This window comes from Mesocricetus auratus, unplaced genomic scaffold (assembly GCF_017639785.1).
Source record: "Mesocricetus auratus isolate SY011 unplaced genomic scaffold, BCM_Maur_2.0 Super-Scaffold_100033, whole genome shotgun sequence".
Taxonomy (NCBI): domain Eukaryota; kingdom Metazoa; phylum Chordata; class Mammalia; order Rodentia; family Cricetidae; genus Mesocricetus; species Mesocricetus auratus.
Window position 1 is genome coordinate 2,588,432 of NW_024429213.1, and position 22,839 is coordinate 2,611,270.

The 22,839-nt window shown below is 44.7% G+C and overlaps 1 protein-coding gene across 1 annotated transcript in view; it reads right to left on the minus strand.

Annotated features, from left to right (window-relative positions):
• Positions 1-18,360, minus strand: part of Chst7 (carbohydrate sulfotransferase 7) — a 35,865-nt gene extending 17,505 nt beyond the window's left edge. Inside the window, exon 1 of the mRNA XM_005085730.4 lies at positions 16,712-18,360. Within this exon, the coding sequence (XP_005085787.1) occupies positions 16,749-18,209 (1,461 nt within the window). The 5' untranslated portion in view covers positions 18,210-18,360 and the 3' untranslated portion in view covers positions 16,712-16,748. The remainder of the gene's footprint in view (positions 1-16,711) is intronic.
• Between the last annotated feature and the right edge of the window lie 4,479 nt (positions 18,361-22,839).

The following is a 22,839-nucleotide window of genomic DNA, read 5'->3' on the forward strand; positions in this document are numbered from 1 at the left end:
GCATTCAACATCAGTTAAAGAATCTAATTAGAAAATGGGCAAAAAAATTTAAAAAAAGAAAATGGACAAAACATCTGGACCAGCATTTCACCAAAAAGGAGAGGTATAGATAGCAAATGAGACCTAAAAACATGTTCCACATCATCAGCCATCAGAAAAATGCAAATGGAAACTATAATGAGACGTCACTATCTACTCTTTAAGACAGCTGCAGCATGCTCACAATACCAATGCTGGTGAGGGAACAAAGTAACCTGAGCCCATATATAACTGGAAGGAAAGTAAATGTGGACAGCCTCCCTAGGTAACAGTTTGGTGTATTTTCAGAAAATTGAAAGTACACTTGCTCAGAATCCAACAATTGTTTTCCTGGGCATTCACTTCTAAGAATTGAGCATCTCTATCTATAAAAATATGTACATACTTCAATAGTCAAAGCAATGTTAAGCAAAAAGAATAATACTGAAAATATTACCAGCCTTAATTTCAAGTTACACTACATTGTACACACACACACACACACACACACACACACAGACACACACACCAAACAAAAGCCAACAAGCGAAACTATGTAGAACAATAGAATATAATATTGGATCAAGAATAAGCCCACACTGCCTGATTTTTGTTTGTTTGTTTTTCAAAGTAGGGTTTCTCTGTGTAGCCTTGGTTGTCCTGGAACTCACTCTGTAGACCAGGCTGGCCTCAAACTCACAGAGATCCACCTATCTCTGCCTCCTGCATGCTGGGATTAAAGGCGTGCACCACCACCACCTGACAGTTGCCTGATTTTTGACAGAAGGAGTAGAAAACACATTGGAGAAAATAAAGAAAGCCTCTTAACCCAATGGTGCTGGGAAACTGAATATCTGCATGTAGAAGAATACGATTTGATCAATACCTGCACAAAAATAAATTTAAGATGCATCAAAGGCTTGACTTAGAGGCCTGAAATTCTGGAACTGCTGGAGGAAAAAGAAGAGGGAACATTTCAAGATATAGCTATATGCAAGGACTTTCTGGAAAAGTGACTCCAATAGCTTAGGAAATAAAATCAAGAACTGAAAAATGGGGTTGCATGAAATTAGAAAGCTTCTACACAACAAGGAATGAATCCAGTCAAAAGAGAGTCCAGTAGGCATGTCCAAACTTTCTGCATTGCAACATCATGTTCTCATCTAAAAACATCATGGTCTAGAACCGCAAAATTGAGTTACAATAACAACTGCCAAATAAAATCTCAGAAGAGTTTAAGTAAGTTTATGATGTTGTGTTAGGCTGCATTCATAGCTATCCTCTGATACATGCATAGAATGGGAAAATATGTAATTATACTGTGGACAGAGAATTAATATCTACAACATATTGAACACACAGAAAACTATTAAGAAGAAACCAAGCAATCTAGCAAATAAATAGGTCAACAAAGTGAAGAGACAGAACTCAAAAGATGTACAAATGACTAAGACGTTTTTCAGAAGGTGCTCAGTTTGCTTAGCCACCAGAGCTACCACCTCAAAGGGCACTGAGATTCCCTCTCCACTCAGTTGTCAAGGAATCAAATAAGAAACACTGGCGCGTGTGAAGAGGCTGAAGGATGCTGGCAGCAGTGTAAACTTGTGCAACCACTGTGGAAGTCATAGAAGTAGGAAACTGGAGAGATGGCTCAGCTATTAAGAGCACTGACTGCTCTTCTGGTGGACCCAGGTTCAATTCCCAGCAGCCACATGTCATCCCACATCTGTCTAACTCCAGTTCCAGAGGATCCAACACCCTCACACAACATACATGCAGGCAAAACACGAATACTCATGAAATAAAAATAAACAAACCCTTAAAAAAGAAATAAAAAGGAAGGGCATGACTGCTCCTAGGTATGGCGGAGGGGAAAGTTTACTGTAGATAAAAGGGACAGCATTGGCAGAGGCAGGGACATCTGGGAGAATCCAGAGTGAACACGGCCAGACTGAGCCGGACCATATGAAGAGACGAGGGAGGAGAAGAGAGGAGCCCTCAACCAAGAGAGGCCTGACTAAGAAGCAGGCACAGCCAAGATGGCTGAGGTATACAGGGGCCAGAGGAGCTGGGGGGAGGGAAGCCTAGCCCAATATCTGAACTGGAGCGTTCAGTCAGGAAGCCCTATAACTGGTAGACTATGGGGTGCTAGGAGTAGCTAGTGCTCACCACCTGCTTTGGTATGCACCTCAGTTAACCATCTGTCCTGGGTTTGAGACCTAACAGTCAGTATGGAGGTCCTTCATAAAATGTAAAAAGTGGGTGGAGATGTACTAAGCTCAGTTGGTTGAGTGCTTGCCTAGCTTACAGGAAACTCTGGATTCCAACCACAGCATAGCATAAAACTAAGAGAGGTAGTACACACCTATAATCTCAGCCCTCAGGAGATGGGGGCAGAAGGATTAGAAGGTTAAAATCATACTTGTATGGAAGTTTCAGGCTATCCTAGACTACCTATGAGCCTGTCTCTTCCATTCAGACTAGCTATACTACTCCGGGGTATACCTGTGACCATACCAAAGAGATGCTTGCATACCTTACTACAGCACTGTTCTCAATAGCTAACATATGGAAGCAACCTCAGTAATATAGAATCATCCTCAGATCGATGGGTAAAGAAACTGTGCAGTATACACAAAATGAATTGAGCCAGCCATACAGACAATGGAATTGGGCTGGAGAGATGACTCAGAGGTTTAGGTCACTGGATGCTCTTCCAGAGAACCTGGGTTCAATTCCCAGAACCTACATGGCAGCTCACAACTGTTTATTAACTCCAGTTCTAGGGGATCTGACACCCTTACCCAGACTTTTTTGGGGGGGGTTCGAGACAGGGTTTTTCTGTGGCTTAGGAGGCTGCCCTGGGACTAGCTCTTGTAGACCAGGCTGGTCTCGAACTCACAGAGATCCACCTGTCTCTGCCTCCTGACTGCTGGGATTAAAGGCATGCACCACCACCACCCGGCCACACAGACATTCTTGAAAACAAAACAATTATAGAAATGGAGAACAAATTAGCATTTGCTCTGGAAAATGGTAGGATGGCACAGGGTATATAACTACAACGTGTTGCCACTGCATTTTTTTTGTGTGTTGATACAACGATTCTGTCTTGGCTACGGTGGTGTTTACAGGAATTTTTGGGGATACACTCATGCTGATCTCTGCATATGCATAAACATAAAATAAGTACATGTAAAAACTTGAAAGGAGTATATTAAGTCTTTAGATTGCACCAACATTAATTTCCTGGTATTGATGTTAATCTATTTGTAAGACATCCCCTTGGGGAAAAATAGGTGCAGGTTACACTGGACCCGAGTGTGTTGTTTTTGCAACTTCCTATGAATCTATAATCATTCAAAGGGAAAATTCAAGAAAAAGTCTTATCACTGTTCCTTTGTGTGATGCCTTCAGCATGAAACTTGGGTTGCTTTAAGGACCAAAAATAAACCTGGCAGGAACACAGTGGAGTTTTGTCAATGACTAATGACTAAAAGTTGCCAAGTCAGATCTCATTTCCTAACATTTATGGAAAGTACTCAGCCCAACCCATGGACCATACTCTCTTTTCATACTTTTATTAAACATTTTATGTCCAAATCTTTACTGCTTTTTGCTTAGTTGTTTTTGAGACAGGTTCTCATATATACCAAGCTGGCCTCAAACTAGTTATGGAGCCAAGGATAACCTGGAACTCTTGCTTTTCCTTCCTCCCAAATGCTGGGATTACAGGTGTATACCACAACATGCAACTTACTGGGTTTTTTTAAGGAATGCTTTTTGTTGGCATACAAGTACATCTTTAACATTTTGAAAATCTACCTGAAAAGTTGCTTTCCATTCAACTTCAGTTTTTTCTTATTGGCAGTACTTTAGGTTGAGCCTTATGCATGCTAAGTGTATATTCCACCCCTGAGCTGCATAGCTGTAGCTTCAAGTTCAAACTTTTCATCAATCACTAGTGGGACGAAGTGAGAGGAGGGGAGAGAAGGGTGTGCTGGAAAAACTGTTGCAGTCTTCAGTATTGTGCAGGTGTCACTCTACCAAAGGCTTCTTTTTTCTGCACACTGGAAATGGGCTCCTGTCCTTTTGTGTTGTTCTCAGGCTCTAATGTCACTGAGCCACAATAAGCATGCTTGGATGGCTTCTACTGCTGACTTATACCTGTATGAACGTAACAGTTTTCAAGCAGATGCTAATCAACTATCAGATAATTTCCTACTAGTGGTTGTATTTAAAACATGAACATGCCTAGGAATTCTTGGTGAGATGTTCCCCAAAGTCTATTAAGCCCAACTTACCTTAGATATAGATATTAATAATTTAGTTAGCTCCAGACTCTAATTCTTTTCTTTTAATTTTTATTTTATATGTATGGGTATTTTACCTCCATGTACCATATTTTTAACATGTATTACACTTGTAAGTCAGAAGACGAGTTGGATCCCTTGGAGCTGGAATTATGGACAGTTGTGAGCTACCCTATGTGTTCTGGGAATCAAACCTGGGTCCTCAGAAACAAGAGTCAATGGTCTTAACCACTGGGCCATCTCTCCAGCCCCTAGACTCCTCCAATTTAAGAATATTATGGTGTCATGTTCATACAGAGCAATGAAATACGAAATTTGGTGTATATTTCTAAACGAAACACTCCATTTACCATCAAGCTACAGTGACCCAGTAGCTCACTTTGTCCTGTGCCAGCAGATGGGAAACAATGAAAAGTTCAATGCTAAGCTCCTAAATTTCTTGATCTAGAGTCTGGGGAACATGAAAACATTTGGCACACTGTTTGAAATGACTATAGACCCTCTGGTTGCACATAGGTTTAAACTATTAGAAATGTAGCTTGTATGATAACAGAATAAAAACTACTAATAAAAGACAGGGCAACTAGGATAAAAATATCAAGGAGGTTTCTACATTTCATTGTTTTGAGAAGTACATGTTAAAGGGATTGGTTTTATTTCATGACATTGATATGTGAGGTCATTCCTTAGTATTCAATGAGATCACAAATTGGCTTTCACTTTCTCAAATGGATTGTTTCTTTTAAAAAATCAGTCATGTTCCAAAGAGCCGGCTTACTAATAGCCTCAGTGCCATCAAAGAGAGACCTCCTTCTACGTGAGCTGCAGTTTGTGTATCCTGGACTGATATATTTTGGCCCTGCTAAGGCTCTACTGGGTGTAGTAGAATAACTCAGGAAGACAGTCTTACTGTTTTAATGGTACCATTTCCAACCTTTGAAGCTAGGAGTGGGAGGGGCAAGAATCAACTTCCTGCTGGTTTTAAAGTTTAAGAACAGAAGGCTCAAATGAGAGATCCCAACTCAACATTTTTAGACCCCTAGTGACTAGCCCATCACAGAGTGACTTGCCCTTCTGCCCTCTCCTGAGAAACTGGAGACCTCAAGATAAACTTAAAAGATAAGATAACCCTCCCTGATCCAGAAACTAGCTCACCACATTCCTGCTCAATGTTTAACTGTACAATGCCCAAAGAATGCTTGCTTGAGATAACCTTCCTGTTAAGACATAAGCTATCATTTATCTTCCTCATCCTTTATAATGTTTGCCTAACTCCCCGATTCGGTTTTTCCCTTTTAAAAGCCCCCAACTGCAGCTACTAGGAGTCAAACTCCTCTGCCCCTGCGAGGGTCATGAGCTCGGCCCCAGTGCACTGGTTCCTCAAATAAACCTCGTGTGCTTGCAGCAAGAACGGTCTCTCTTGAATTATTGGGGCATCAGCTTATCCCGAGACTTGAGTGAGGGTCTCCCCACTCTGCGGGTCTTTCAAACCAACTGAACTTGCTCCACTGTCTTTCTCTGTGGCTTTCCTTTCTCTTTCATGTCAGTTCAGGAGCCAAGAGGATCTGGACACTCCCACAGATTCCCACTTATAACTTTTGACCTGCCTTTCTTCCTTTTAAATTTCCTGGTTTTGTCTGGAAAATGGAGGTTATGTGCTGAAGACTGACACTTCTTTACCTTGTTCCTCTTCACCTACTCATACCAGCTGAGGAACCATGGAGACTGAGCACCCAAAGCTTCTTAACAGATGCTCACAGTGAACACTGGCTCCTAACACTTGGACTGAGAGCTGAGATTTCCGGGTATTCAGCAAGTTTCATCCTCAGGGCTATGTTACTACTTCCCAGCTTATTGTCACAGCCTTCCTCCAGGACCACTTCCAGAGCAAATGGGCTGGCAAGTGTGCTGGTCTCCTTTTCAAAGGACATGAGTTCTTGTGGAGGCTTCTCTTAGCCACTCAACTGGGAACCACACTGTGAATGACACTAACATCTGAGGCTTATCTGATAGCCCAGGTTAAGCTTTCTTAACCTTCCTGCTTGCACTTCAAATTAGTGAAATACTGAGCCAAGGAAAAAGGAAATGACTGATAATGTTGACAATAGAACCATTAAGTTGTTTTGTTGCTAGGGACTTGCTTAGAAGCAATGGTAAGATAATTCTCAAAAAGCCAACAATGTGGGAGAGCCAACCTCTCTTCACTGTGGCTCTGAAACAAAGTATAATTATAAATGGTTAGTGTAAGTGTGTCACACACACACACACACAGAGAGAGAGAGAGAGAGAGAGAGAGAGAGAGAGAGAGAGAGAGAGAGAGAGAGAGAGAGAGGGAGAGAGAGAGGCGTGAGCACACTCTCCTGGAAATGGACTTCAAGCAGTATAAATGTCAAACATATTGTCCAGTCTTTCAATCTGAAAAACTGACGGTGGCAAGGGATTGCTGGTTAATATTTGCACTAGTCCATCACAGTCTCAGCCTTATTTCATTTGAAACAACTCTCAGGTCAAGAAAATGGGTTGAGTCAAAGATCAAAGTAGAAAACTATTGCCTAGGAAGTGTATGTGGAGGCTGGGAGAAAGGCTAGGGCCCCAGGTAGCCCCAGAGAATGGCTAAGAAGACCTCGGTGTGGCTGTCCCCACCATCTAGATATCATGGGAGGAATTTAGAGTGAAACTTCAAGGTACTAAATCACTGAAGTCCTGGTATTGACCAAGGCCAAAATTAAATGCCTATTTTATCTCCTCCAATAGAATAGAATCCAATAGTAATAATATATTATTTTTCAATCTTATTATGATCTCCACAACTAAAAATTCCTCAAATTTTTGAACTTACTTGAAAACAAATGAATGCACACCAAACCAGTATTAATAAAACTGATTTGTTACACATAATTATGATTGAAATTTTTTGATGTGTGTGTGTGCATGCCTGCACCACACATGTGCCAGAGTTCTGAAATTTAGAGTCACATCTCCAGTCACTAATCCTTATGTTTTTATGTATTTTTGTTAGGTGGTGACTGAACCAAGAGTCTCACACATGCTAAACAAATGCTCTACAACTTAACCAAATCCCCAACCACTATGCATCAGTTTTAAAACTAACAAAAACCCCAAAACCAATAAAAGTGGGAAATAGCTGAGCTTGCCCATTTGACAGTGTTTTCTTTTGTTTAACAGTTGGCATATGTGGTTGCTTTTTTGAGTTAAGTTGCTCTCAGCTGAAGCAAAGGATTGGAGCCAGTATTTTATAATAATATCTAGTCATATGGGCCATCTGCAGATGTTGGCTAGCTACCACTAAGGATGAAAAGGCTTAAGAGGGAGTCAGGAAGTGACCAGAGTTTAGACCTATTTAGGGAGCCATTTGGTTCCCACATGGGTGTGAACTAAAGGTCCTAGGGGAAAAAGCGCTCTCTAAGACTCATTAACTGAGCAGAACTTCAGTAGTTGTGGAGAGTCAGAATTTCACACAGCCAGAGGAAAATTACCTTGTTATCTTTATTTCTCTTAATAGCCATTCACTGCATGCCTCTCTGTTCTGGTGTTTAAACTCACATCCACACTGTGATGATTAGGTAACGGGTGTTTTAGAGTGTACAAACAGACCATTAGCTTCTACCCACTCAATGGTTAAGAATGTTATCAGGGAACATTTGAAGCCTATAGCAGGTTTCTCCTCTTTGCTTAACACTACCTACTCAATGTTTCCACCAATGTATCTTGAAATTGATATATTTTGTTGCTGTTGTTCTGGTACCATAAAAACTTCATAAAACTGCTATCACACTGGTATTTAAGGTATGCCTGTGTCTATGTTCTGGTGCCATGACTATACATATTTAGGTTCAAAATAAACTGTCTCTTGTATCCTTTGAGGCAAGTGCTATGTTTTGACATCGACAGACTTAGATTTTAACCAATGTGATTAGATTTTATCCAAAAGCTAAGTTTGTTTTCCCATTGGGTTGAAGTTTTCCCTGATGAACAGCCACTGCCCTAACAGTTGAAAAAATTCCACTAAAAAGAATTATTCCTAACTGTGACATTCCTGCTACATTTCATAGCAATTGTAGAACCAATTTTAATGGGTAATATTTAAATTTATTTATAAAATTTGCCTGTAATACAATTTCCATTGTGCCTATGTGTGTCTAGATTGATGATTAAATGAACAGATGGCACTAGTTGTCAAAACTGAATAAAACTTTTGTATTTCCTAGCCAAACACATTCTCATTAGTTTTTTATTCAATTTAATTTTATTAACATTTTTTTCATTTACTTTACATACCAACTACAGTTTCTCCCCCCTTCTCTCCTCCTGTTCCATTCACCTACTCCCATCTACCCCCTCCCCATCTACTCTTTCTCTGTCCCATTCAGAAAGGAGCAGGCCTCCCATGGGCTTGAACAAAGCATGGCACATCAAGTTCCTCTCTATGCAAAAAAGACTGGGCAAAGTAATCCAGCACGGAGAACAGCTTCCCCAAAGCCAGCTAAGTGCCAGGGACAGGTCCTGATCTCACTGCCTTACCAAGCTACACAGCTGTAACATGCAGGTTCGCTAACTGTCATCCAGAGTCCATGTGCTCCCTACGAGCTCAGATTAGCAGTCTCTGTGGGTTCCCTGTTATGATCTTGACCTCCCTGGTTCATACCATCCTTCCCTGTTTCTTCAGGAAGACTCCCAGAGATAGGCCCAGTGCTTGGCTGTGGATCTCTGCATCTGTTTCTATCAGTTACTGGATGAAGGCCCTATGATGACAATTAGGGAAGTCACCGATCTCATTATAGACACCCTCTCCACTATTGCTAGGAGTCTTAGTTGGGGGTCATCTTTGTGGATTCCTGGGAATTTTCCTAGCACCAGGTTTCTCCTTAATCCTGAAATACATCCCTTCATCAAGAAGTCTCTTTCCTTAACCTCCCCCCACCAAGGGGAATGGGAACTTGAGGGAGAGGGTTGGGCAGGCTGGGTATATTAGTTTTTCTATATCTAAAACCTACTGTTTTGGAAAACATCCATTTAATATCTCAGTTAGTTTTTCTTTTTCTGTTAACTTGACACAAACTAAAGTCATCTGGGATGAAGAACTTCAATTGAGAAAGTGCCCCATTAGATTGCCTTCAAATCTATAAGGAAAAATGGGCCACCTCCGTGACTATTTTGGGATGCGATTCTATAAGGCAGTCTTTACTGTCCTGTTCCTCTCATGGGAGGAGATCTGCTGGCTCAGAACACAGGCGAATTGTGGTGATCCTCTTTTCTAGCCCCTTGCCCTCTGCACTTAAAACTATTCACCACTTCTCCTTAAGCCCATATCTTTCACTGCTTTTCCCCTGTGTCCTTCCCCCGCCCTTGATCATTCCATTCCCTCTTGTTCACGTCCGTATTCGACTCCAGGAATCCAGTCAAAGAGACGGAGGAGGGAATATAGGAGCAAAGAAGGTCAAGATCATGATGGAGAAATCTACAGAGACAGCTGAAACAAGCTTATGGAAACTCAGCAACTCTAGAGAGGCAGCTGTGGAGATCCAGGGACCTGCACTAGGCCCTGAATATGTGGGAGACGGCTATGAAATTTGGACTATCTGAGGGGCCTCTATCAGTAGGACCACTATACACACCTGGCACATCAGATAGCTTGTTGGAACCCATTCCCTAAGGTGGGATGCCATGCTCAGCCTTAATGCATGGGACAGGCTTGGCCCTGCTCCAACCTATTGGATAGATTTTGTTGACTCCTCATAGGAGCCCTTACCCATGAAGAGGAGTGGACTGGGGGTGGGCTGGGAGGAGGAAGTAAGGGGTTCAGGAAGAGGGGGGAAGGGAAAAGTGGGGTTGGAATGTAAAATGAAATTTAAAAGAATAAATAAATTATTAAAAATGCAGAAAAACTATTCACCACTGGCAGACATTCTAATTTATTCTCAGTGTCTAGCAGAATGGTCTTTAATATGAGCAAGGGCAGCTGCAGAAACATCAGGCTGGCTGTTGGCTTTATGCCTGCCCATGGAAGGGGACGGGAGCAGAGCTGAAGGCTTCTAATTCTCATGGAGATATCACTGAGCTCTGCAACTTTCCTGCAACTCAAACGGCTTCCTGCCCAGCTTCCAAGCAATTCTTCACTTCCCAGTGTTCTTGAACTTGGGCCAGAGCTGTTTCTTAGTCTCTACTGTTCTTATTCTATACTGTACCCAAGCAGAGACACTGCTTTCAGCAGGGTTAGATCCTTCAGTTCCATTCAGAAGCATGAGGATGGGGAGCCAGGAAACATGACAGAGACTGAGCTTTCCTTGGAAGCTACCTCGTTGGACCAGAATGTCAGACACAGATAGCAAGACCAGAGAGTGTCTTTAGTTTCATTCCCTCTGGACTGCTCACGCTGGGAGCAGGCTAAGAAGAGGCACATTTAAAGAATTCTAAACAAGCTGCTTGTGAGTGTTTTAAAAAAGAATCACTTCCAATTATTTATATTGCATTTGTATTCGTGAGAAAAAACTCAGTCCAAACTAAAAGCAAACTTTCACACGCTGCTCTGAACACTGCCTTAAAAACTGCAAGGAGCTTGGAGTGTGGTATAGTGATAGAGGGCTTGTCTAGCTTGGGTAAGACCCTGGATTCAATCTTCAGCACATGGGGAGGGGTGTAGAATGAGGATTCCACAGTGATGTGATACTCATTAAGTGCCCATTTTGTATTTTTGGTTGTGAGCCTAGCCTTTAACGGCTGAGCCATCTCTCCAGCCCAAGTGCCCATTTTGTGCACTGTGTTCCTTATTGAACATGTTATCATCTCAGGTCCCTATTTTGGGGTGAGAAAACAAGCTTACGCTAGTTTTTAAACTAGTGCCTGTCAAATGTATAGAAATCATGGAAGCATGTGGTAAGAAAAAGAGATTGATAGAACGAAAGGGTATGAACACCCACCACTCTCAGTTCATCGAACCAATAGAGATGCTTCATGCAAATTCAAACAAATCTGTTGGCATGTTAATGCATAAGTAAGACTAAACTGTATGTCTGAATCCACACACACACATTTAGTATTTTGGCAATCTTTCTATGTTATCTCCTTTTCTGTAGTTATATTTTATTGTGGTTTTATTTTATTGTAGGAACATATTACGACATATTTACCTAGTTCCTGAAGGCACATAGGACATTTAAGTTGTTCTAGTTTTTTTGTTTGTTTATTTGCTGTTTTTCACTGCTTGATGACAGAGCCACACTCTTATACAATAACCTCTTATACTTTATCAAGTATTAACCAAGAGATCTAGGCCCCCAAACCTGGGTTCCTATGTCCTAATGTAACAACTGACTTCATATAAGTCAAGGGATGACTGTTGGTATTTTGGCTTACACATCACTTTGCAGGGCTAGTTTCTTCCCAGTCCTCCCTCACCAAACTTGAGGAGTATTACCGTTTCCTAAACAAACACCAAACCCAATATCGACTGAGGGGTCTTGTCAAAGAAGATGGTCCCATAAGGGAATCAGAGAATGTCTGAATCAAAAATAAGCACAAATATCACTCACAAGCAGCACATTTTAGAAAAGTGTCTGAATGCTATTGAAGCCCTGCCACTCATATCTATATACCTATGGGTGTGCACACACAATCACTACCTATGTGTTTGCACGTGCACACAAATATACACACCGCTATCACCATCTCAATCCATCATTTAATGTCCTGGCCTCTGGCTCAAACACAGTACACAGCTTAATTTGCTATTGACAATCAGAACAGATAAAGGTTCTAAATAGAAGTAGTGTTTTTAAAATGCCTGTTATTCATCAGTCTGTGTTTGAACCAAATGCGGACATTTCAGTGATAACTATCCATAGTCTCACATGGAACTTTGGGGTTCCGTCCACTGATTTAAATAGAATGAGTTCCAAAGCAGTGGTGGCTGGTCATTTCTTTTGTTTAGAATGATTTCCTGGGAAAGTTTCCTAATTGTTAGGACTTAAGCTGCATGACACCTGCCTCTGCCTCTAGTTTCTTTCAAAGGCAGCATATATCCTATCAAGCACAAAGACCTAAAAATCTTAGGGCCTTGTGGGAATAGTTCAGTGGCAAAACATATGTTCAGCATGCTTGAGGCTCTGGGTCTATCATCAGCATGTTTATACATGCATAAACACATTCATACACACATAGGGGCAGTATAGACAGAGTCTTGTGAGCTAGCTTGTTTATGCCAACTTAACACAAGCTAGAGTTATCTGAAAGGAGGTTAACCTCAGCTGGGAAAAATGTATCCGTTAGCTCTGTCTGTAAAGCATTTTCTTAATTAGTGATTGATGCAGGAGGACCCAGCTCAGTGTGGGTGGTGCCACTGCTGGGCTGGTGGGCCTGGGTTCTATAAGAAGGTGGGCTGAGCAAGCCATGTGGAGCAAGTCAGTAAGTTCTTGCCTCCAGGTTCCTGCCCTGTTTGAGTTCCTTTCCTGACTTCCTTCCGTGATGAGCAGCAATGATGAAGTGTAAGCCAAATAAACCCTTTCCTCCCCAACTTGCTTTTAGTCATGGCGTTTTGTTACAGCAATAGGAACTCTAAGACATCTTGCACCCTACCAAAGGAGATATGCTGAAAAGGACAGGAGAAGCACACCAGTCTGTACAGAACAGGGGTAGATAGTGTTTGTGCAATGATGGACTCTTAGATGTGAAGCTAAGGACAACAAAACATTTGAAGACATATACAGGCGATGAACAGCCATGAGCTGTGTGTAATTTCCCTTCCCATAATAATACCCTTTATCTGCAAAGAACTTCATAGCTTCAAGTTCTTTCACATAAAACACTGTGGCAGTGCCCCTGAGTCCCCATTCCGAACTTGCTCCTATGCCAGTGGCCTGACCCAAGGAATGGATCTTTGATCCAATCCAAGTGGTTTGCAATTTGGGCTGTACAGTAGAGCTTGAGAACTTTGAAAACCCCAATACTTGGTTCTGGAGACCTCACCATAAACTAAATGGATCATATCTCCTGGACTTGGGGTGAAGCTCAATAGTAGAGCACCTGCTTATAACATGAGTTGGACCATGAGTTCTATCTCCAACACTAAGCTACACTCCACAAACATCTCTGGGGGAGGGGATTCAGGCATGGGCATTTTTCTAAAAGCCCCTACTCATGTGGTTTTCCTTTCTCAGGCTCCAATTACCTACTGTCAACCACAGCCAAGATATAGTAATAGAAAATTGCAGACATCATTTATAAGCATTACTATGCTGCTCTGAGTAGCAGGATGAGCTGTCACATAGTCCTGCTCTGTTCTATCTGAGATGAAAACCATTCTTTGTCCAGAATATTCACATTGATCTGCACTGTATACATGACCTGCCTCATGGTAGCCCTGAAACAATACACTGATAGAACTTTTATTGTAACCCATTATTATAATCATTTGATTTTATTATTGCTGTTAATCTTTTAATGTGCCTAATTTATAAATTAAATCTCCTCATAGGCATGTATGAATAGGGAACATCATGGTACATATAAGATGCAGTATTATCCAAGGGTTTTAGAAATATCCTCACCAAAGAGGTCAGCTGTAATTTTCACCCAGGACTGAGAACTGCTGCTAAGAGCCACTCAAGATGCTTCCATTTCCTCATGCCAATTCTATGGGAGCTAGTTCTAGCCAGTGAGAAGTCAGCTAGGAGGTCTAGTAGCTAGTGGGTTCTGAGAATTTTTTTTATAACCAGATTATCTTCCTTGGATCCAGGAATACAAGCATTTTAATAAATCCCTACATTGATATCATGGCTACCTACCATGTGCAGTTTTCCTTCTGCCATGTGAGATGACTCTACAGTGTAAGTTTCAAACTGCTTTTTACTGGCTGACACCACCCTCAGGAATGCTTAGAGTATTGTTGTGTGTGCACTGTCTTTCTGTCTACTCTTATGCTTCTGCACCTCCCTGGGGTAGAATTATGACTTAGTAGAAATAGCTAGCCTTATTTTAACCCTGTTTTGGCAGAATTTTAACCCCATAAGGAGGTAAATCATTTTCTTTTTCTCTCTCTTTTTTCTTTTCATCTCCTCCCAAATCATTTTTATTTGCATTTTGTTTTCAGACTGTCCAAGTAATTGTCCAGGCTCGACTTGGTGAAAAGATTTGCACTCGTTCATCTTCTTCCCCAACGGGTTCAGACTGGGATGTAGGAAGAAGAGCTCAGTCACCAAAGTCTACAAGAGCCTAACCCTTCTACCCAGATGCTCCTCCAGTCCTACAGAGAAGTCCCATCAGCCTTCCAAATAGCAGCAGCAGCATCTCCAGCCACAGTCACTGCCACCCACACAGACTTGCACTCCTTGGAGGATAAAGTCTTTGTCCTCTACCCTCAACTCTGTTTCCCTGCTCCAGACATCATTCAGTGTGTCAAAACAAATTGGGGGGAGGAGGTGAAGAAAGCATTTGGCAAGCAGAAACAGGTGGATCTCTGTGAGTTTGAGGCCACCCTGGTCTACAAGAGCTACAGAGAAACCCTGTCTTGAAAAACCAAAAACCCAAAACAACAAAAACATAAAATGCCTCAGCTTTTGCTCATGGGAGGAGTTTCCTGAGGTCTCTGTGAATGTGAGTTAGGGACCATTATATTCCATTTGTAAATGCCTCATAACAGGTGATAGGATGTTTTTATTAAGATATGAGGAGTCAAACAAATATGAGGAGTCTAAAGCTTTGACTGGCTTTCGAAACCCATTCCTCAGTTGCCTTGGCCAGCTTTAATACAAGGGAAGGCCTTTAGTTTTACTGCAACTTAAAATACCATGCTTTGTTGATATCCACGGGAGGCATTCCCCTTTCTGAACAGAAACAGAGGAGGAGTGGATTAGGGTGGGGGTGGGAAGGGAGGTGGAGGGAAGAGAATTGGAGAAGAGGGGGAGGGGAAACTGCAGTCGGGATGTAAATGAAATTTATTTTGAAAAATATGAGGAGTTTCCCTGGGCCTTACCTTCTTCCACTCTAGAAATCAGGAAAGAACACAGACTTCCTAGCAATTATAGAAACTGACTTGATTACTGGGAGAAACAAATTCAGTTAGCCAGCTTCCTGAAACCCTAGGTCTATTAACCAAAAGAAAAATCCATCTTCATTAACATCTTCAACCTTTGTCCCTCCTTCCCTTCCCAGGGGAGTACTGAATTACACTATAAAATAATGAATGGAAACTTAAGTCACTTCCGGCCTCCCTCCCCTTTCTTCCTCTTCTGGTCTGCACTGTACAGAAGGCAGCAGGCACTCTTCCAACTCACAGTGTTTGGAGAAATGCATTCCCATGCCACTGACTAGATTCCTATGGCTAGCAGCCTGCAGAACAAGCCTTCCCTCCGCCCAGTGTTACACACCATCTGTTAACCCAGCACTGGACCCATAGAGAGACTGTTAGAGGCCATTTTGGTAAACCACTTTGTAGAGAATGAACAAAAAGGAGAGGTTTACTTGACAAATTGTTAACTGACAGCCTAAGATCCCATCTATCGAAACAGCAGAATGGAGCTGGGGGGAAAACCCAACCCAGCCTTCTTAGAGCACTAGAGGAAGCTGACCTAGCAGCTTTTGTGACCTGACACAAACGGGATATGGTCAGATATCCTGCAAACAGCAGTCAACCTCTAGAGAGAGGGGAAAGGACAGGAGGGAGAGATGGGAGACGGGAATGGAGAAGGGCATACACAAGCCAGGGAAAAGAAATGTCAGCTCTACTTGTTTAAAATAGGGCTGGAGACACACAAACGTGCATAAACGGTTGCAAGAGTTGCCCAACAGTGCTCGAATGCTGAGTACTCAGAGAGAAAGCTCTGAACCCGAGAAGAGAGGTGAAATAACAGGCAGAAAAAATTGAGGATAAGTAGGAGCAGAATCCACTTTTTCCATGACACCTTGCTTTCGGTTGTACTTTCTGCCTCTGGAGGCAGACACTCACAGCAAAAGGCCGCCCCACAGGACAAAAAGCCATCCACTTCAGAACCATCAGTCTTGAGCTGTTCTCCAAATCCTATGCGCCACTCTTCCCAGGCCTGAGTTGCCCTAGGAAGCTTTAGGCCTTCTCTACTGTCTTTGAGCCTTATGAAGGGATTTGGGAGAGCAGAGCTTTGGCTGCTGCTTCGGCTGCATTTATACATCTTCTCTCCGTTCTAGGTCTTCCTCTGAAAAAGGAGGTGTCTAAGCAAGGGAACCCACTGAAGCACCTCAATTTTACCAGACAGGGCTTTCTTGGACGTGTTCTGACAGCATGCGATTCAGGACAACAGTGTCCCCTGTAGTCACCCTCCAACTCCCCCCTTGTTGTTTCTTGATACCCAAACACCATTCCTTACAACCTGCCCCATCCAGAGCCACCTTACCTGGATCAGCCCCGGGGCCGGGCTCGGGATCAGAGTGTTACGTGGCCCAGTTGGTCTTGGTCTCTAGAGGTGTCTCCCCTTCCCTGGCGGTCTGCATGTCGCCCTCTTCTCTGCTGCGAGGGTAGGCCAGGAGTCGCATGGCGGGGGCGCAGGCGGCCTCCACCTGGCGCACCTGCTCTTGGCTCAGGCGCTCGCGCCAGGCGTACACAGCCTCTCGGGCGTCGCGCGCAGACAGGTGGAAGGGCCGATCGGCGCCGTAGGCCGAGCCGCGCGTCATGTTGAAGGCGAAGGCATCTAGCGCCGCGAGCGTCCGCAGCCCGGAGAAGCGCAGCAGGCGGCGCAGCTGGGCTTGGGGCTGCCACACCAGGTCCTCGTAGCGCAGCCTCAGGTAGCGACGGCGGAGCCAGGTGGGCGCGCCGCGCGCGAACAGCAGGTCGCGCAGCCAGGCCTCGCAGATCACCTCGAGGGCGCTGGTTAGGAAGAAATCGGCTCGCGGAGCGGAGGGCAGCACTCGGGCCTGGCCTCCCGGACGGGCGCCCACGCCGTGCGCCAGAAGCACCCGGTGGAAGCGGTCCCCCCTCTGGCGCGTGCGCAGCACCTGGATGCTCTCGCGCAGCAGCCCGTGCCTCGACTTGAGGCGCGAGTTGTGTACCGCCCGCGGGTCACGGAAGAGCTGCACCACCTTCAGGTTGAGGCCCGGGTCACGCAGCAAGGGCACCAGCACGCCCAGGTCGAGCAGCCTCACGTCCTTGATGACCACCACCGGGTACTTGCGACACTCGGCCTCCAGGGCGCGGAGCGGCACGGGCGGGCAGCTGCTCTCGCAAGCTTTGTCCTCGACGAGGCCCACCTCGGAGCGCGCGCGGGGCGCGGCGGGGCACAGCGGCGGCGAGCAGATGACCTTGTTGGTCCGCCAGCGGAAAAGCATGGCCGTGGTTAGGTTGGCTGAGTCCGGTGCTCGCGCCGCCTCGGGGTCCCCGGGCTGTGCGTAGAGCCTCAGCACGGAGAAGTCACAGCGGAAGAGAGAGCGCAGCATGTCCCTCAGCGCGCCTTGCAGGCTCTCGGCGTCGCCCGGATACAGCGCCTGCCACAGATGCCACATAGGCTCGTACAAGTAGAAAACGTCCGGGTGCTGGTTGAAGAGTTCGCCCAGGAAGGACGAGCCGGTACGCCAGGTGGCATGCACATAGATGTGTTGCTTCTCCTGGGCCACCGCCTCACCGACGGCGCTGAGGTTGCTCGGGGACCCAGGGGATCGACCCGCGTCCCGGTCGGCCCGGGACCGCACCTCCGTTCCCTGCTCACGCTCTCCAGCCGCCGCCGCCTCCAGGCTCCACACGCCCAAGCTGCGCTGCAGACCGGGGCAGTGCCTGACACCCTTGTCCTGCTCGCTGCCACTGTCCAGTACAGAGGGGACGAGCAGTAGCAGAAGCGTGTACAGCACCAGGAGCAGCGTGAACTTGCAGTACTCTCGGCGCCGCCGCCGCCGGCCCTTCATAGTTCACCGAGCCCCACGCCCCGCCACCTCGTCCAGGGCAGAGCAGGCTCCTGGCGGTTCTCTCCCCTGCCTCCGAAATCCCAACCGGAGTCCGCGCCTCCGGCCTCTCCGGGTCCCTCTGCGCTGGGTGGAGCGGAGCAGCCAGGCGGTGCATCCACTGGAGGAAACTCTCACTCTGTTGGGCTCGGCCTCTTGAGCGCGCTCATTGGCCAGTTCAGCAGCTGTCCGCCCTGCCCACAGTACCCGCAGCTTCTTCCCGCCCTCTTACCCTCCGGGGTCCGCTCACTGCCTCGGTAGATCTGGACCAGGCTGCCACAGGCCAGGCTCACCCTCTGGGATGCACTGAACTGTACTCCACCTCTCCTCAACTCCTTCAAACCAAGTTAAGTCTTCGTTAACCAGCTGACTTTAGGCGAGGGAGGGTCACGTGCGTAGAGATAAAGTACCCAGTGACTGGACATGAACCCACCCGGAGAATGTCACCGTTTTGTTGTTGTTGTTGTCGTCTGTTTTGTGTCGTCTGCCTTTCCATCTTGGTCCTAGGCAAATGATCACTCGCCATGATCTAAGCCCAGAGCCCTCATCAGCTCGGCAGTGGGTGTTGTGGCGTTAGAACACTGGTTAGAACACGCAGTGAAGATAAAAGATACCCACAGGCACCCCATGTGGTAGTTGGTGGGGACGTGAGACATTGCTGGACTGGCCCAACCAATTTAATGGGTAAGCTCTAGCAACCCTTGTGAAATTAAGTGCTCTGTTCTGCACATTTTACAAGCATTCGATTTACTCATTTGAGCTATGACTGATTTCCAGTGTCAGTTATCCTACTGTTCCAACTCTTAGAGGATGTTTGCAGAGTCAAAGTGGCAAAATGGTGAGTATCCCCAAGAAATGGTTGTTTAAAAGAACACATAGAGACGTGATAGATGAAAGGTAATCAGAAATCCAGGAGGCAGAATAAACTTAAAATTATTAAAATTTTAAAGAGAACTGAAAATGTTGTTTTTGTTTCTGGATGGGAAACAGGGAAGGGAGAGCTCTCTCTCATCCACCTTGAGAAGGTGTGGAAAGGTTAACAAAAGACAAGGCAAATTTACTCATCTCCACCAAGGGGAGGTGTTCAGATGGGGGAAAATGAGAACACCTGTAAGGATTTTTTATCTTTCTCTTCACCAAAGCTTCCCCAATTTGTCAAACAACTGACTCAAGGGTTACTTTTTCCCCATAGTTCTCTTACTTCCCAGCCTCTTGTGTATATAGCTAAAAGACTTTGGGCCAATCTTTTTCTCTTTGGCTTTTTTAATTTTAAAATTGTGTGTGTGTATGTGTGTGTGTGTGTGTGTGTGTGTGTGTGTGTGTGTGTAAGTCAGGAGACAGCCCGAGGGAGTTGGCTTTCTTCTCCCACTTGTGGCTCCTGGGGACTGGGGATTGAACTCTGGCTGTTAGGATCAGCTCGGGGCAGGTGCCCTCACTGAGTCATCTCACTAGTTCTGGGCCATCATTTAATGACACTTGTGCTAATAAACTAGATTTTCTTGCTAGCAAAGTCACTCTCCCCCGCCCCAAACCTGATTTTAGCTTTCTCTGGGCCCACAGACATCACTGCTAAAATTTTCCATAAAGAATATATTTCCAGCAAGAGAAATTTCACACCATCAACCTCAGCTAGTCTCTTGAACGCCATATTCATCATGTCAATTTCAAAGTTCAGGCCACCTGTACTATTTCAAATTCTCTGTTCTTCTCCAACCAGGAGTACCCCTGTACCCTTTTCCCAATAGTGTCCTTATTTCCTACTTTTTTGTCAAAGAAACCAGTAACATGTGTATCCACTCTTGTGTTAATCCTCCAAGGAGCAAGGATATTATCTTGCAACATAAAATGCATACCTTCCAGTATGGTTTTCCTTTTCCCTTTTCCTTTTTAAGCAAACAATGTGACTCTGGTCTCACCTGGGGAAAAGGATATGACTGAACAGAATGTAAATAACTCTGGTGTCTCTTTCTAAAAATCTCAAGCCCAGTAGTAGTGACATTAAAAATACAATTATCCCACAGCAACTTAGAGATGGGAGAGGACCTGGGGTCATGCTCAGTTGATAGACAGCTTGTCTCCTATGCATGGTACCCTGGCTTCTTCCACCCAGAGACTGGAGAGAGAAGGGATCAAAGGAAGAAGGAAGTATTATTGGACTAGGGGATTTATACAAGACACAGATAACAGGCGCTAGATAAGGAGTGGCAAGGACCATGCTCAAGCTACCTCTCTTGAGTGCAATGCCTACCTACTGAACTGCTGGTAGAGACAAAGATGAAGTTGGGCATCCTTTTGACCTGTCCAGGGCCTAGTTCCAAAGGCCTTGCCACAGCAAGAACATTGACTGAAAACCCCACAAGAGCGTTGGCAGGAGTTTTGGAATCAGTGAGGCTCCTTAATTACATTGTGGCTATATCACAGTCTGGACTTGTCAGTATAGATAACAGAGATAATATCGAAGAGAAGTGGGATTGGAGGAACTGATTTAGAGATGACCTGGAAGCCTCCTCACTAAGGAATAGTTCTCATAGTATAGGAAGCAGTTATGCAAGCTACCAACAGAGAAAAGCAATCAGTAGTCCTACCCAGCTGTAATTCCTAAGAACCACAGAGACCAGCAAGGCAAGATATTCAAAAAGAGCAATGGTTGCACTTATATTCTGGGACACTCTGCTTCAAGATAGTCACCTCTAAAAAACCAAACAAAACGTAAACAAACAGAATATGAAGGGGGATAAAGAGAGGAAGGTGATTCTGAAAGGGATAGCAGGGGAGGAGTGAGTGGTGAATATGATCAAGATATGCTGCATAAAATTCTCAAATAATTAATAAAATATTATATGGTAAAAATATGAGATTCCTGCTAGTGAAGCAAGTAAGCTAACTGCAGATCTTCAACTCTCCTTTCACTCCTCTAGGTGCAATCCACCAGTCTCATCCCCAGATCTGTAGCTGACCATGTGTTGCTGCTTCTCTTCACTCTCTACCCCCATTCCCAGGGTACCAACCTGATCCTGGTGGGACATTCTGCTTTACTCTCTCCTGCAGAACCCCTCAGCACTCCCCACTCCTAGCCCATCCCCATTCTTATGCATCAGTTCCCAATATCTAGAAACACATTTTACCTGGAAACCACAGTGGCCCCACCTGTTAGGATCTGTCTGAGTAACTGTTCTATTGGTATGAAGATATGGTACAACCAAGGTGACTCTTAGGAAAGAAAGCATCTAACTGGGGGATTGATTACAGTTTCAAATGTTTAGTCCATTATTATCATGTCAGCAAGCAGGTAGGCACCACAACAGTAGCTAACAGCTAGCTACATCCTGATCTGTAGGCAGAGAACATCACTGGGCCCAGGATGGGCTTTTAAAAACCTCAAAACGCACCCTCAGTGATGCACTCCCTCCAAAAAGTCCCCATATCCTAATCTTTCTAATTCTTTCAAAAAGTTCCACCCCCCTGGTGACTAAACATTAAAATATATGAGCCTATGGGGGCTATTCTTACTTGAACCACCATAGGATCCCAGAAATTCCTGCCAGGCAACACACAGACAATGCCTTCTTCTAAGAACCAAAGAAGGCAACAGAAACCAAAAACCCACTCAACAAACACAAGACTAGATATCAGCACCTAGAATCACAATACTCTCTTTTAAATTTACTTATGTATTTTTATTTTTAAATTTAAATTAGAAACAAGGTTGGTTCACATGTCAATTCCAGGTTCCTCCCCCTTTCCCTCCACTCCTCCCACACCCTCCTACCAACCCCCTCAATATCCCCTCATTTCCCCAGGGAGGGTGAGGCCCACTATGGGGGTATCCATAGTCTGTCATTTCATCCAGGGCAGGGCCTAGACCCACCCCTGGGAGTCCAGGGTGAGAGTGCATCTCTCATTGTTGAATGGGAGCCCAAAGTCCATTTGTATACCTGGGATTAATACTGATCTACTACCCAAGGCTCAATAGATTACCTAGGCCTCCTCACTGACACCCACATTCAGGGGGTCTTGATCAGTCCCATGCTGGATTCCCAGGCATCAGTCTGGGATTCAATAGCTAACCCTTGTCAGGTCAGCTGTTTCTGGGGGTTAAACCAGCCCAGTCTTAACCCATTTGCTCATTAGTTCTCCCTCTCTGTCACTGGGTTCCTTGAGTTCAGCTCAGTGTTTAGCTGTGGGAGTCTGCCTCTGCTTCCATTAGCCACTGAATGAAGGTTCTGTTTCCCAGACTCTCTGGCCATGGGATTGTAGGCTGGCACTCCCCAGATCTATGTCTAAAATCCATATATGAGAGAGTATATGCCATGTTTCTCTTTTGGTGACGGGGTTACCTCACTCAGGATGGTTTCTTCTAGTGCCATCCATTTGCCTGCAAATTTCAGGATTCCACATTTTCTCTATCCACTCTTCGTTTGAGGGGCATCTAGGTTGCTTCCAAGTTCTGGCTATTAAAAATAATGCTGCTATGAACATAGTGGAACAGACATCTTTGTTGTATGAATGGGCATCTTTTGGATATATGCCTAAGAGTGGAGTTGCTGGGTCTTGTGGTAGGTTTATTCCCATTTTTCTGAGGAATCTCCATACT